The sequence below is a fragment of the Acanthopagrus latus genome, chromosome 21 (genome assembly GCF_904848185.1).
Source record: "Acanthopagrus latus isolate v.2019 chromosome 21, fAcaLat1.1, whole genome shotgun sequence".
Classification (NCBI taxonomy): Eukaryota; Metazoa; Chordata; class Actinopteri; order Spariformes; family Sparidae; genus Acanthopagrus; species Acanthopagrus latus.
This window is the reverse complement of record NC_051059.1, coordinates 1,954,679-1,968,664: the sequence shown is the minus strand read 5'-3', so window position 1 is coordinate 1,968,664 and position 13,986 is coordinate 1,954,679. Positions and strand designations below refer to the sequence as shown.

Below are 13,986 nucleotides of genomic sequence, written 5' to 3'. Positions count from 1 at the left end.
ATTGAACATTATTTTGTTGTTTCTTAGATATTGATTGCAAAGCCAAATCATTTGGTCTCTAGAAAAGATAATTGCTACAAACCTTTGTAAAGTAGCACAACTTAAAATCAAATTGGAGAAAGTATGCTCATGTGAAGAGTGGGACCAAATAAAAATGTGAATTATGCCCTACACATATCATATGGAATTTAGATTTTAAAAAATAGACTCAGTTTGATCACACAGTTTACTGAAGAAATCCAGCTGAATTTATTTATTAACTTATTTCTTTCGCTCTTTCTGATGTATATTTAATATATATATATAGATATATCTATATCTATATCTATATATCTATATATCTATATCTATATATCTATATCTATATCTATATATATATATATATATATATATATATATATATATATATATATATATATATATATATATATATATATATATATATATATATATATATATATATATTAAAGTTCTCAATTAACTTAGATGGTAAATTGTTTTATGAGTTATCTTAAAGTTTGTGGGGCAGCATTGCACTAAGAACTGTTCAGTGTCTCTCATTTACCATAACAGACTGAATTTAAGAGAGACTTCCATGATTTGTATTCTTATCAAAATTCTGTCTTTATCTTCATTTTCGTAGTTCAGTTGTTAATTCTTGTACATTTTTTTTAAGAGATGCAGAAATTGCGCTTTTATTCTGAAGAGATATGAGGGAAGTGTCCGCCTGTGTTTGCCTTGACTTCCGTTCTGGGGAAATTACGCTTGAACGTGATGCAGGAAGGAGCTCGTGCGGGTGATCGCCTTGTGTGACCGTGTGTGCTCGCGCTGCTGCTGCGTGCCTCAGAGGCAGTCATGATGCTGGAGAGGAGCAGGGTGACGGTGGTGGCCGACATCTTCTTCAGCAGGAGACACTCATCTACGGAGGAGGAGGAAAGAGTCCACTGTCGCTGCTCCAGAGCCTTCGTACAGTGAGCGTCTCTTTCTTACTGCACGCACAGAAGTGGATGTGTGATGAACTGCACTGCATAGTGAAGTGTGTGGCTCCCTGAACCTTCACCAGCTTGTTGTGTGTGTGTGTGTGTGTGTGTGTGTGTGTGTGTGTGTGTGTGTGTGTGTGTGTGTGTCTCCTCTGCCTCTGTCCAGGGACAGGGAGCTATACCGCTCTGATAACAGACTGCTCTCCGCTGACCTGGCAGACGCTGCAGTTCAAGGTATGTTACAGCATGCAGACGGCACCTAACAGGTGCTATCACAGTGGTGTCGGTTCAGATCTGCTGGAAATTGAGTTCCTCAGCTGGTACTGAGGTTTCCCTGTGGCGCACACGCGTTATGAGGTTACATCAATATGACGTGAAAGTATGGGTCCATAAATAATGTTTCCAGATGATGATGAGGAAGAGGAGGATGGTGAGGAGGAAGAGGAGGTGTTGGATGAAGAGGCTCAACTGATGGCCAGCATGGGTCTGCCCCTGGCCTTCACTTCCTCTGGCAAGAGGAGATCAGTAAGTGGAGTTACCTTTATGAAAAGTAATCTTAAATGGTGGAGCAGTTCCTGCTGGGTCTGTTATTTTCCCAATCCAGTTCAGAAGAAACCACGACCTCCTCTGTAAGACAAAGTACTCCACTACATATGACAGCAGAAGCAATTTGGAAAATTAGAGCCCAACTAATACTGTTTTTTTTTCTATCCTTATACTGGGCAGTAATAATGATATATAAGCCCATATTCAAATAAACAGTCACATAATCACACATTTCTTTCAGTGATCTCTCCAGTGTGGTTGTCACACAACAGTAGCAGAGATCTGTATGTAACAGAGGTGTCTTTTGTAAGATTCCATGTTATATTCTTCCTAAATATCAACATAATTCACCAGGTCTTATTTCATGTAAACAATTTCCCCCTGGGGATCAATAAAGTATTGTGGTGATTCTGATGTAGGACTGCAACTAACAATTACTTTAATTATTAACATGATTCAATATAAAGTCTCTCACACAATTTAGAAAATGCTCACTATACTTTTATAAAACTATTGAAACAAATTGTTATATAATAATGAGAATTATATATTATTTTACTACTATTATTATCATTATCATTATCATTATTATTATTATTATTATTATTATTCAATGTCAATGGTTGTTATTATTTGTTTCATCACTGAAGCTCCAATTCAGTGTGCCACTTCATAACTTTGAGTACCTGGCCCTCTAAAGGTCTCTGCACATGCCACTTAACACTCTGATTCACAATAAATTCATCAAATCCAGTGCTCCATATCACTTTTTTTCCAAGTTACTGTAGCTGTCATATGACGTGAACCCGAACTAAGTGTGGTGTCCAATGGGAACTCCCCATTTGTGGCTTTCACATGAGGACGTGTAAATTTGGTTTGAAAACTGAGAGATGCATTTCTGCTGCTGAATGCCTGTTTTTGGTCATGTGACAGAGGAGGAGGTTTAACAGGAGGCCTGCCTCTGAAGAGGAGGAAGACCAAGGAGATCTACAGGAAAACAAAGGTAGTACAATCAAATTATTAGCAATAGTATTATTGTTGTTGTTATAATGGTGATGATGATGATGAGGGTTTGTGGTGTTGTTTGTCTTGTTGTGATCTAGCTCACGTGAATGAGGTGTGTGATCCACTAGAGGAAGGAACAGGAGTGATCCAGGATACTGGCTGGGAAACCTACTGGGGTAAGGAGAGAGCACATGAAGATTACTGTCAAGTACACATTCCTCTACACTTGTCCACTACACTGTAGTACAATTAAACCCAATGATGAAATTTCAAGGTTCAGTTTGTAGTTTCTTGGATAAATGTCAATGGGCAGAGACATTGTTCATTAGCTGATTTTTTTTCTGCCTAAACAAACGAAATAATCAAACTCTCTCTGTTTTCACGGCTGAATAAACTGAACAAACAAAAAGATCTCATTAGAATAGTAAATATTACAATTCTGAGTTTGAGTTTCTTCTCCAAAACTACAATGTGTCCCTTTGATGTTTTCCTTCAATGGACTACAGTTGTTAACATGTGTCAGACATTGTTCACTAAAATGGACATAAAACTAATCTGTGTCTTGATTTGCATAATTTGCATTTCAGATGTGCTCCTCACTGTGAAAATGTGACATTTTTACACAAATGTATATGTTGAACTGTTGTTTAACAAAACCGTCTTAAAGGAAGAGTTCATCACTCAGTCGTTATCTACACACCCTCATTCTGATGGAAAGTCGGGTGTAGTGTTGCAGTCTAACCTGAGTCTCCTGAAGCACAGAGAACTTAAATTGATTTAAAAAGACGTCATTTACACCCTCAACACTTGGTTATGCACTCGCTTCAGACTTCGGGATGCAGACCTATTCTTTTAGCTTAGCAGCTACAGTCAACATTTCAGTGTGTAAATAATGTCATGTCAAATCAGCTCAGGGTCTCTGGGCTTCAGTAGACTTGTATAATGCCAGACGAGCTGGATGGAGCCATTTTTTTTTTTTGTGTTATCTAATTCAGTTGTTTAGGAGAATCCTGTAATGATGCTTTCCTGTAAAGCTTCCAGCAGCATGAGGGTGAGTGGATAATGACTGCATTTTCAGTTTTGGGAGAATTTAACGGAAGTCAGGGGAGTTTTGGGATTTTTTTGATCCTACTGGAAAGCGCAAACTGGACATGATCCATGCTGTGTAAAATCTGCCTCACAGCAATTAAATACTTGACTAATGCAACTGATTTTTGGAACCATGTCAGCCTTTTTGACACTAATCTAACATCTGCAACCATAAAGAACACCGCAAACCCAATAAATCAGACAAGAATTGAGGAGGTGGGGTCAATTCTGTGATTTGTAAAATGAAGAGGATACATTTAAGATGTTTAAAAAGAGTCACATTTCCTTGAAGTGTATCCTTTTGTATTAAAGCATATGTTGAGATGAGGTGACTTGGGTTGACTCACCAGAGGTTTGGTCACTTGCAGCCAGTGTTCACCTGTCATCTTATCATTTTAAAGAAGTCAGGACAAACCATTTACACTCAATGTTAAACATTGCTTCTCTGTTTTTCCCCATCTTGTGCATGTCCTGCAGCTCAACAGGGTGAAGCTCTGCTGTGGAACAGCTGGCTGGAGAAACATCCACAAACTGCAGAAGATCCAGTAACAGTGACTGCTCCATGGGATGATCCAGATACAAAGACTCTCTGGGACGAACATTCCACAGAGACCTACTACTCCTACTTGGAACAGTACTCATACTGGGCAGCACAGGGCTGGAGCGTCGACCAGTCTGTCTGTAATGGAAACACTGCAGAAGAAGCAGGAGCTGCGGGGGTGATGGGCAGAGGCATAGAAACACAATCAGAGGAATGGCTGCATGGACAGACCAGAGCTGAGAGCCAACAGAGCGAGGAAGTCGAGACTCTTCATGATGGCGTTGAGGTTGTGAATGATCAATTTGGACAGAAGTGTACATTAGAAACTGGTGGGAGCACTGTGACTGACTCAGAGACAGACAAACAGTGTGTGACGGTAGCTGATGATCCCTCTGATGGCGGGACTGATCGCAAGAGACCTGCTGCCTCCTCACAGCTGAACACAGCTGAACATGCAGGTGATAATTGTGTGTAGGTGTGAGTGTGTCTGTGTTTGTCAAGAGGTGAGGATTTTCCTTGATTCTAGTTGTATTGTTGCACAGACTTGGGAGGTCAGGAGTTTGTTGCCCACAAAATAATAGCCTACTAATGTTAATTTAATTGTTTTAGATTAAGTGAAACACACTAAGTTAGGAACATAATGAAATATACATAAATCAAATATATTATATAGTATTGGTTACAAAGTTTGCATCCTAGGAAATCTAATGTATTGGCATGGGCTTAGACAGTAGCCCCATCCTCACTGCCCTTTGAGTGTTATATGACCAAACAACAGTAACGTAATAACTGGTAGTGTCTTTGGTGACTTATATGAAGAAAGAAATACTGCAGTTATATGTGGAGAAGTGTCTGTCCTCCTGTCTGTCCTCCTGTCTGTCCTCCTGTCTGTCCTCCGGTCTGTCTCTGGCAAAAACTTGAACTCACCAAGTGTTTTTCTCCTCAACAACTGGGTTGTTGGTTACCGTCAGTCCCCCTGACCGAGACTTCCGTGAACTTTCGCCCAGAAAACAGCCTCCCTCCCCACTAGTGAGTCAGACAGCGTCCAGTTTATTGATGGTGATTATGTAATTCAGAGCGAAAAACGTAACTTTGTCACCTTCCAGGATGTTCGGTGGGTCAGAACCTCAATCACGACACATTATAACAGCATCCATACGATTATAAACAGTCAGCAGGTACATGTTTCGATTAACAGGAGGACACCGGGGGAAACAAACTGAAAAAAACACACAGTGGTCAACACCGGAGTGCTGTATGAATTGACACACTGATGCAGCTTTATGCCGTTGTGTGTGAAGAAATAAAGGCAGAAAATTCCTCTGCTTCGGAGCCGATGTGGCTTCTCTGTGTGAGAAGGGCTAGTGATGGGAACTAGAGGTTTGGAAATGCAAGCAGATGTAGGCCAGCAACTCACAGTCCTATCAGAAACATTTTCAATCAGCCTGAAATAACAACTCCCAACCAACTACTTAGATGTCCATGCATAAAGAACACACCCACCTCTGTTTTGCTTTTGTGTATGGCTGCAATTAAAGTTAATATTTGTGTAGTCCAGATTTTGACTTATGTTGCAAAACATGTGGTTCAAATGCCACCTTATTAACACTAGCTGTCCTCAGGCCATATTGTTATGCAAAATCACATATATGTAAGTGCACATTTCATTTATGCGTGTGTCGTGTTGGTAAATATTTTGTATGTTTTGACTCAGGTTCCCAGCAGGCTCCTGGCAGCTCTGACAGACAGAATGACTCAAGGAATAAAATGTCGAACAGAGAAGATGACGAGGATGACAAACCTCCAGGAGGAGGAAATGCTAAAGTCAAACGCAGGTGAGTTTCTACTGTATACGTATTGAATGTCTAGAAATTCCAAGCTGAAATATTTTTTATTCAGTGTTTCCTCGTGGATGAAGGCACAGAGCAGCATAAGGACCACTGTTAAAAATTGGAGATGTTCTTTTCTGGGAATTTTGAGTTTAAAGCCATAATTTTGACAGAGACTTCTGACTTTTCTGTGTGTCTGCAGTCATGAGCTGGATGTGGAGGAGAGCCCACAACTGACACCTGATGAAGCTTGGAGTAAGCTGGGGCTCAAACGTGGCCCGAAACCTCTGTAAGTCGGGTCCATTTTTTGTTTCAATTTGGTTGTGCGTGCGTCCACAGGATTCAGTAGCTTTTGCATTCCCTTAGGTCTTGCATTTTTCTGTCCCAACCTGACCGAGTCTGAGAGAAAACTCACTCATACTCAACTGGCATCCTGTATTTTAAGTCCAATAGTTAATGCAAGCTGAAGCACTGAGTGTCTTGCACAGTTGTAACCATGGTAGCAGCTTGCCTGTTTACCCTGATTACAGTCAGTGTAGATGATGTTGAGAAGGTATTGTTCTACACACTTGGATATAGAATAAAAAAGTACACACTTATTTTAAATCGATGGCTGTGCTCTCTCGCTCTCCCCTTCTCATCATCACTCTGAGGCAGCTGAGACCAGTCGAGCTGAGACTGTTGCCCGCAGGGACTAACTGCGTCATCCAAGCTGGCACCCCAGTCAGCTGATTTTCACCCATAGCTCCACAGCTAACTGAGCTGCTTGTTAACAGCAGTTACTCTCTATAGCAGAAGATAGCTACAGCTGCCCCTTATAGTTTTGGTGCTGCCTTTGAATTCTTTAACCAGTGTACCACAGTAATACTGTAGTACTGTAGTACTGTATGAAGTGTCATGTTGTTACATGTTGTTACATATATCGGATCAGTGCTTGCACAGTAAATGTCTCTGTGGATGATGTTGTCCTTGTGTTTGGATCTCAGGTTCACCAGTGTGTTAAGCTTTAAGGGCGGTGCTGGTCAGAAGCATCAGAGGTGGACTAAGAGAACAGTCAACAGCATCAGCAAACACACCAGGTTCACAGAGACAGCAGCAAATGACACACAGCCACAGATCAGCACCACCCTCTACAAGGTACCTGCTGTAAAGTGTTTAAAGGTTTCCACTGTCTGAACACCTGTAAGACTGGGGATTGTTTTTAACTGGGAGGATGTTCTGACTCTGGAATTGTTTGCTTGGAAAGAACTTGATTGGTAAAGTAATCAGAGCTGCCATGTTGGATATTCACACCAAAGACGATTCTCCAAACTACACAGTGTTTCCCTTGAAAGGTTCCTCCACCACATCAGCATGTAAACCAGCCTTGAGTGTATGGTCAGTGACAGAAATGGAAAGTAGCATTAAACACCTTGACTTTGTTTCGCAGGTCCAAAGGTTCCTTGAAACGAACCAGAGAGACACACAGATGACTCCACTTGAAGCAGGTGAGATAGTAGAGGGATGCAAAAAGGAAGCCGAGGACAGGCCTCCATCTCTGGGAGAAATTACAGATGAGGAGGGGAAGAGGAAGAGGACAGAGATGAAGAGTGCCGTGGAGGAAAATAAAGAGACTGTGGAAGAAGAGACTTCTATTTCTCTGGACAGTTTAGAGGCAGAAACAAGGACGTGCACTCAGCCCAGCACCTCCTCCAACTCTGCTCTGTGGACTATGGATAGTAAGAGTGACGAAGAGGAGGAGCGAGAGGAGGAGCAGCCTGGGAGACAGCTACCATGTTTAGAAATCCCAGAATTTCTCATGCCTGATCCACCTGAAGGCAGCAGAGGTTGGTGTTGCATCTGTCAAACTATCCTGATAGTTTTGTGTTTGTATAGGTGCAGCGCTGTCAGAGCGTGACTCCAACACTTTTTTTACTCCAAAAGGGAAATAACATTTTCACTGTTTGCGTAATCCGGTTGAATGTTACAATGTTAAAGCGATGAGTTGCTGAAAGTATTTAGTTTTAGGGCGTGTGTTGAACAAAGATTGCATCTTCTCGTTGTGCGCAGCTTGTTACATTATGTGACATATATGTAGCCAGCTGCACAGGAACAGAAGCAGCAGCTGTGTTCAGGACCTGAGCCAACAAACTATGAACCTATATTCAGTTCAAACGGGACGTGTCCAGGCTCTGAACCAGTGTGAACAAGTGTGGGAGAAAACTAGGTTGGTGGATACATGTTCCCATGGTAAGACATAACTGTGGGAGAAAAAGAAAAGCCATAATCGGCAGAGAGAGATTAAGACATAAAAAGTTGTAATTATTAGATAAACAAGTTACGAGATTAACTGGTGGAAATGGGCTCTCACGCGATGTATCATATCAGGGCAACCAATAAGACAAGTATCCATGAGAGACAAGTCGGTGTCCTCTGGGTCATTGTGCTGCTAAAGTTGTTTTTAATAACGAGATTTTCTACTTCATATGTAATGCTGCTCCTGCTAGTAGGCCAGAGTATAACCACATTATGTATGAAAACAACACTACAACCCTGCATGCAAGGAACTGTTCCACCTTAGTAGATGCAGATAGTCTTTGTGAAGGAAAGGGGTCTGTTACTTAAACACATAGCAGAACATCCCAGGTAATAATATATCCTCATGAAACTTGAAACAGGTCTATAATGAAAAATGTGTATGTATGTGTGTAGAACAGAGAAGAAAAGATGGAAAGAAACTAAAGAAGAAGAACAAGCGAGGGAGGAGGCAGCAGGTCCCAGCTGAGATGGCAGCTGAACCGCAGCTGGCCAAATACTGGGCTCAGCGCTACAGACTCTTCTCTCGCTTCGATGAAGGGATAAAGCTGGACCGAGGTCAGTCGGCACGCTACATGCACTACAACTAACAGAGAATTCACTCTGTTGTTATCAGCATCAAATGAAAGACACTTGATAAAAATGCCCATCTCTATAAATAAACAGGCAGTTAAAGCCAGGTCTCCTGCTGTAGTGCTACTGAGCCAGAAGGGTGATTAGATTTCCTCTGACATTAGCATGATCAAGTTCAGACTTAAAATTAGTGTAGAATCTCCAGTTTTTGATGGTTTCCATGCAGTTGAAGCAGATGGATGAGTCTTAGTGGGACTGAAGAGGGAAGAAGTATTCCATTTGCTCTCCTTAATGTATTTAGTCTTTATATTTGTGTACTAGTACTTTTGAGTGTTTAGAAAAAAATATTGGCATTGTTTATTATTTAAGTATTGTACCTCACCACAATGTACATTTGAGTAACATCAGCTACAGAGTCACATGGTAAAAAAATAATCTAGTATATTTTATAAACTGCACAGAGTCAAACAGAAGACATGCACTTGAGCAGCTGAGAGCAATGAAAGCTCTGTGTGGCTCTCTGGCTCTCTTCTAGCTGATTACAGTACAGACTTCATCCATTTGACTTGACAATGCGGGTAATTTAGAATTTCTTGGATTCTGTCTCTCACACACACATTACTAACATGTTTTTATGTTTCAGAGGGCTGGTTCTCTGTGACGCCAGAGAGGATCGCTGAGCACATCGCCCTCAGGGTGGAGCACAGCTTCTCTGATTCTCAGCTGGTCATTGACGCGTTCTGTGGTGTGGGAGGAAACGCCATCCAGTTCGCCCTCACTGGAAAGAGAGGTAAACGTCATTAACTGAGTTAACAAAATACACTCACTAGCCACATTATTAGGTACAGCGTGCTAGTACAGGACTGAACCCTTTTGGCTTGAACCTTTAATTCCAAATGATTTTTTGGGCTGCTTTTTACATCTACCAGAATCTAACAGAGAGTCAGATTATGCAGGGAATATGAACATTCTTGAACATCTGTATGCTCGATGGCATAGGTATATTGGACACTGAACTTGAGGACAAGCCCTACTGATTACTGTAGAAAACACAACTTCATAACATTATCAAGTTATACGTCTGTACAAAAAGACAGACTGAGTGGGTGAATGGATGTATTTCTGTACTTTGGGGGCATGCTGTACCTGGAACAGACCAAACCTTAAAAAACTGTGTTCATCTGTAGAAACACATATTCTGTTGTGTGCCATCTGCATGACAATGGTATTTAGCATTATGATAAGAAGTGGTATCGATTAGGGAGCATGTATAAAGAAAATAGAATGGGCCCAAGGTGCTCCCTTGAGGAACTCCAAAGTAAGTGATACAGAACTTACTTGTGAAGACTTAAAATTAACATTCAAGCCTCTGAACTGCCCCCAAGTTTAAATGTTTGTTTTAACTCTGATGGAGTGAGTCTTCATGCAAGATTAAAAATGTCACCATCCCTGTACATACGTATATGAAACAGAGGTAAAAACCCTCTGTAATCACTGTCTCTTTCTTCTGCTGGTTCTCAGTCCTGGCCATTGATATCGATCCGGTGCGGCTGGACTTGGCGCGGCACAATGCCACAGTTTACAGCGTTGCTGACCGAATCGACTTTGTGCAAGGAGACTTCCTTCAGCTGGCACCCCGTCTCCGCGGGGATGTGGTCTTCCTGTCACCACCGTGGGGAGGGCCTGACTATCTGACAGCTGAAGTGTTTGACATCAAGACCATGATGGAACCTGATGGATATCCTTTCATGTTATTTTAACATATATACTGTACATCATGTTCTTTCATTGAGCAGAAAGATGATACGTCAGTGAACCCCACAATAGTTGTTTACACACATTTCATTTTAGTAGTCATTGCATTGCTACACATATTCAAGCCTCTCTCAACATCCTGTAGACAAAATGTACACTTGTACATGAAATACTGAAATGTAATTGAGCAGAATATCCTTACATTTACATAGTGTGAACCCTTGCATATGGAACACTTCATAAGCTCTCCTGTCGCATTGTGTCTCTTTTATATAATGATTTTCATCTTTAACTGTTGAAACATTTGAGATTTTCCGCCTGGCCAAACTGATATCAGACAACATAGTTTACTTCCTGCCTCGCAATGCTGACATGGATCAGGTTTGTATGTTAGTTGTGTTCGTGTGTGGGTGTATGAGTGGTGAACAGGACATCAGTTATTGCATAAGAACACTAACATTATATACTCTGCCATACACTTTCTGTCTGTTGAACATTAAAGGTCACCGAGCAAACAATTTTGTAAAGTTGCTATAACTGAATAGACCTGTAAGCAGGAATATAGGGATCACATCCCCCAGTGGAACTCCAATTTGTTATGACAGTGGAATTGTATACCTGATTTGCTGACAAGAGATCAATGCATTGAAGTAATGGTAAAACTGTGCTAATATTATAGATCATATTAGCACAGCGGTCATTCTCCTCTGACATCACGCTCAGGGAAAAGAGTCCAAATGTTGCACTGCTGTGTTCCAGGGTGTGAGTGGATAATGAAAATCAAGAGGGACATCAGGCCGTATTTCAAGATAACATCTTTAGCTTCCGTTAGACTACCACTAATGTTAGCATTCAACCACCTTCTAGTTAACATGTCTGTTTGATTGTCTTATACTATGCAACAGGAAAAATATATTCTAAAACGTCACATCTTGGACACAGTTATTTAAGCCTCAAAATGAAATGGTAATGGATTAAAAAGGTAATGTTAGCTTACACGTGGTTGAATGCTTATCTTATGGGTTGTCATGATGTTGTTTTATCTTTAAACATGGCCGGATGTCCCTCCATGGTGCCATGATGAACATGATGAACAGTTGCTCACATTAACACAATAACATGATCACAGTATGTTTATACGACTTGCAATCTGGAACACAGCAGAATAGCATCATTTTAGAACCCAAGGCTCAATGTCAGACATATATGTGAAAATTGTCTACAGTACTAGCTGCTGTAAAATTTTAACCACAATTGATAAGGTCGCAAACTGAATTGGCTTATTTATTTTGGTCATATTTGGAGAATGCACCGGTACATACATTGCACTGGTAATGTACTGGAAGATGCTGTAGTATGGAGGACAAACCACATTCATTATCTACTAACAAGAAGACTGATGTAGCAGCACTTTTTCATTTGTTTTCACCATATGGGTGAGAATCGAGAATTGGTGTCCCTAATGTGTTGAGATGTATTTTTTTTTCTCCAAAAACAACACTGTACAAACAAAGAGTAAAATCATTGTCAAAGAATCTGCAAAACATGTTAACAGCTTCCAAAAATCTTTAGTGTAAACGGAGTGGGTAGAAATGTCTACCAGTAGCTCTATGAAAGCATGTTCTGCTGTGGTTTTATCTTGATCACAGAATCAGTTTCAGGCAATATTTGAAAATGATACTTCCATTACTACTACTACGACTACTAATTCTGATATCTATTCTAATCTGGTGTGACAGTATTAACCTACTGTTTGAGGGAGTGGAACAACACCTGTCTGACACTATATCATCTCTTGATTATGTTACCTTTACAGATAGCCTCTCTGGCTGGTCCAGGAGGAAAGGTGGAGGTGGAGCAGAACTTGCTCAACAACAAGCTGAAGACTGTGACTGCGTACTTTGGCAGCTTGATAAAGTCTGACAGTGAATGACCGTGGTGACTGAATGACAAGAAGAAGAAGAAGAAGTAGTTTCTACTCGGGCCTGATGAGCTGTACTCAACATCTCTCACCTTCATTTCATTTGATTTATAATAGGCACCATTCAAGTAGAACAATTGGATATACATTGTTGGTCATTTAAATTGTGTACATTGCATTTTATGCAGAAGACTGGAGTTCTGAGAGTTTTACAACATTTATATTTTTATCCTATTTTTATTGTACATTAGCACTAATAAATGTTTTTCATTACGTTAAATGTTTGGTGTCATCTTCCTTGTCAGTAACATAGTTGCATTACATTATTCAGTGTAGTTTCAGGCCTGGTCAAGTTAGGTAACAAAAGAATGAGCTTAGTCTTGGATCACATGATGAAAGCCACCTTAGATGACCTGTATGGCTTCACATTATTGTCATACAGTATCTTGGTGTGACTGGATCAAACTGCTTCTACCATTTAGTGCATTTCAGGTCAGCTTTAAATTGAGTAACTAACTCTGAATCATGTCGTAGCATAATGCAAAATATCTCAGTGATGTGCAAGCTTTTTTATACAATAGTTAATAATAGTTAATAGTTGCAGTGAATCTGAATGTGTTTGTTTGCTGCCATGTCTCAGTCTAGCAGCTGGCAGGTTGAGACAGATCCGTTGGTAGCGTAGCTTTCAAATCTTTCCCCCCCTTTTCTGTCGTAATCTCTGACTGCCAATTTCATAATAAAGACACCAAAAGGTAAAAAATACATTTTAAAGAAATGCTTCATTTCATAACATTGTAAGAGGTCCAAAAGGGTCAGCCCACCCCTTCATAAGACTCATTGTTCCACCTCAGAAGGTTTGATGGTCTTCAAATTCCCTTTGATTACCAGCGTAGCTCCACACAGCTTGTTCAGCGGATTCTAAGTCTCAGAAAGATACAAAATGTTTTTTGAAAAAGTGTTATTTACACCCTCAAACAGTGTTTATGCTCACGCGTTTATCTTAGAGGCTACATTGAATATGTATCTTAGCGCCAACAGAAGAATTTCAGTTTTAAGAAGTGTGTAAATGAAGTCTCAACATCCATGTGTGACCCTGCGCTGTCTGGAGCCATCATATGTTTTGTTTAAATACTGATTTTTTTTTTTATTTTTTAAGTTATAAGTCAATTAATTATCATCTAATTTGCTCAAGGGTGCCACTGGTATTGAACAGTGTGTGGTCTGTGGGGAGCAACATATCAGTTTTGAACATAGAACTAATGAATACATTTCTGAACTTTAGTTTAGGCTCAGTGTATCTGATTAGTTTTCAGAGAGCTTAGTAACTGTGTAAATATATCTTATATGTCTTGAATTTAAATGAAACAAGCAGCATCTAGTGCCTAACACTAACCCTAGTAACTAGAAGTATCATATAATCTGCTTCATTTATAATGAATATGATTTGTCCCT

At 40.3% G+C, this 13,986-nt stretch overlaps 1 protein-coding gene across 1 annotated transcript; it reads left to right on the top strand.

Annotated features, from left to right (window-relative positions):
- The first annotated feature begins 733 nt into the window (after window positions 1-733).
- Window positions 734-12,814, top strand: tgs1 (trimethylguanosine synthase 1). The gene is made up of 15 exons (XM_037084013.1): window positions 734-971; window positions 1,147-1,214; window positions 1,387-1,505; window positions 2,460-2,529; window positions 2,630-2,707; window positions 4,098-4,619; window positions 5,876-5,996; window positions 6,193-6,279; window positions 6,977-7,127; window positions 7,420-7,816; window positions 8,682-8,843; window positions 9,502-9,648; window positions 10,380-10,596; window positions 10,916-10,994; window positions 12,430-12,814. Exons 1-15 carry the CDS (start codon window positions 856-858, stop codon window positions 12,544-12,546), a joined length of 2,451 nt encoding a protein of 816 aa, XP_036939908.1. The 5' UTR covers window positions 734-855; the 3' UTR covers window positions 12,547-12,814.
- The last annotated feature ends 1,172 nt before the right edge of the window (window positions 12,815-13,986 follow it).